A 1,086-nucleotide genomic window follows, 5' to 3' on the forward strand; every position below is an offset into this window, starting at 1 on the left:
ATTTTTAAAAATATATCACAACAAAATTTACTAGTTGCTGAAACGGGGGTTTTTCAATTTCGCTCTGCAACGCAAAATCACTCAGCGCCTTCCAAGCCGGTTGGTGTTGATGGTGGTAATTTGATTGGTCAATGTTGATGTCCGTGGACTGGTTAGAAGATTGTCCTGGATCGTTGACATTTTGGTCTGTAGCTTTTGTTCCATCGTTTAAGTTGGACGCTTCTTTCTAAAAATCAAGTAGAAACTTTATTCAGAGTAATCATATTCATACGTATATAGTTTACAGTTTATGCTATAAAAACAGTGTTCAAAAAATAAGCATAAATAACCTTCTCTTCGAACCAAAATAAAATTACCAACAAAGCTTATCGAAACTCATGCAATTAAAAAAAGTTTATAAACTACATAAAAAAAAACTGCTTAACTTCGAAATTAAACTTAAAATGAAAAAAAAGAGCATCGACTTTTAGAATGTTATACCTTTTGTTTTTGTTTCAGTTATTTTGCTGATAAGCGTAATCATACAGCAAAATACGTCATCGTCTACAATGGGAAATTCAAATGATAAAATTAAATTCGTTTATTAAAGTAATTTAATAATTGTTGTACTGCTGTGAATACCTAAAAGCTTTATGACGTGGTTGCTATTTTTTTATGCGTTTCTACCAATGTAATTAAATTAATATAACATCAGACTCATATAAGCAAATCTTATATAAATACAAAACCGAGTACAATGCTTGTGAATTGTAAATAATTCAATAGCTAAAGTGGTAAAAAAACGCATAGTTCAGCAAGCTACATATATAACATTTTATTAAGTATATCCTTCTAGATACAAGCTTTTAATCGAAAAGAAAAAAAATTACAGAATTAAATTAAATTGTCTATAATAAAATATTACTCCTTTTTTTTTTAAACCGTACACAATACTTTCTCCAATTTATCACATTAGACCAAGTAAAGTTTAAATCAAACTTGTGAAAGGAAAGTTGTTTTTATCAAAACTAAAGTGAAAGTAGTTTTCGTTGACAAGCTACTTGAGTTAAAGATGCATAACACACTTCACTTATCAGATAATTTTTT

General features: G+C 28.6%; 1 protein-coding gene across 1 annotated transcript in view; it reads left to right on the plus strand.

Annotated features, from left to right (window-relative positions):
• Window positions 1–548: 548 nt before the first annotated feature.
• The window catches only part of LOC145836818 (glutamyl-tRNA(Gln) amidotransferase subunit B, mitochondrial-like), an 8,832-nt gene continuing 8,294 nt past the window's right edge, over window positions 549–1,086 (plus strand). Inside the window, exons 1-2 of the mRNA XM_082944590.1 lie at window positions 549–578; window positions 988–991. Of these exons, the coding sequence (XP_082800716.1) occupies window positions 549–578; window positions 988–991 (34 nt within the window). The remainder of the gene's footprint in view (window positions 579–987; window positions 992–1,086) is intronic.

This window comes from Thalia democratica, chromosome 5 (assembly GCF_965202585.1).
Source record: "Thalia democratica chromosome 5, ktThaDemo2.hap1.1, whole genome shotgun sequence".
NCBI classification, from domain to species: domain Eukaryota; kingdom Metazoa; phylum Chordata; class Thaliacea; order Salpida; family Salpidae; genus Thalia; species Thalia democratica.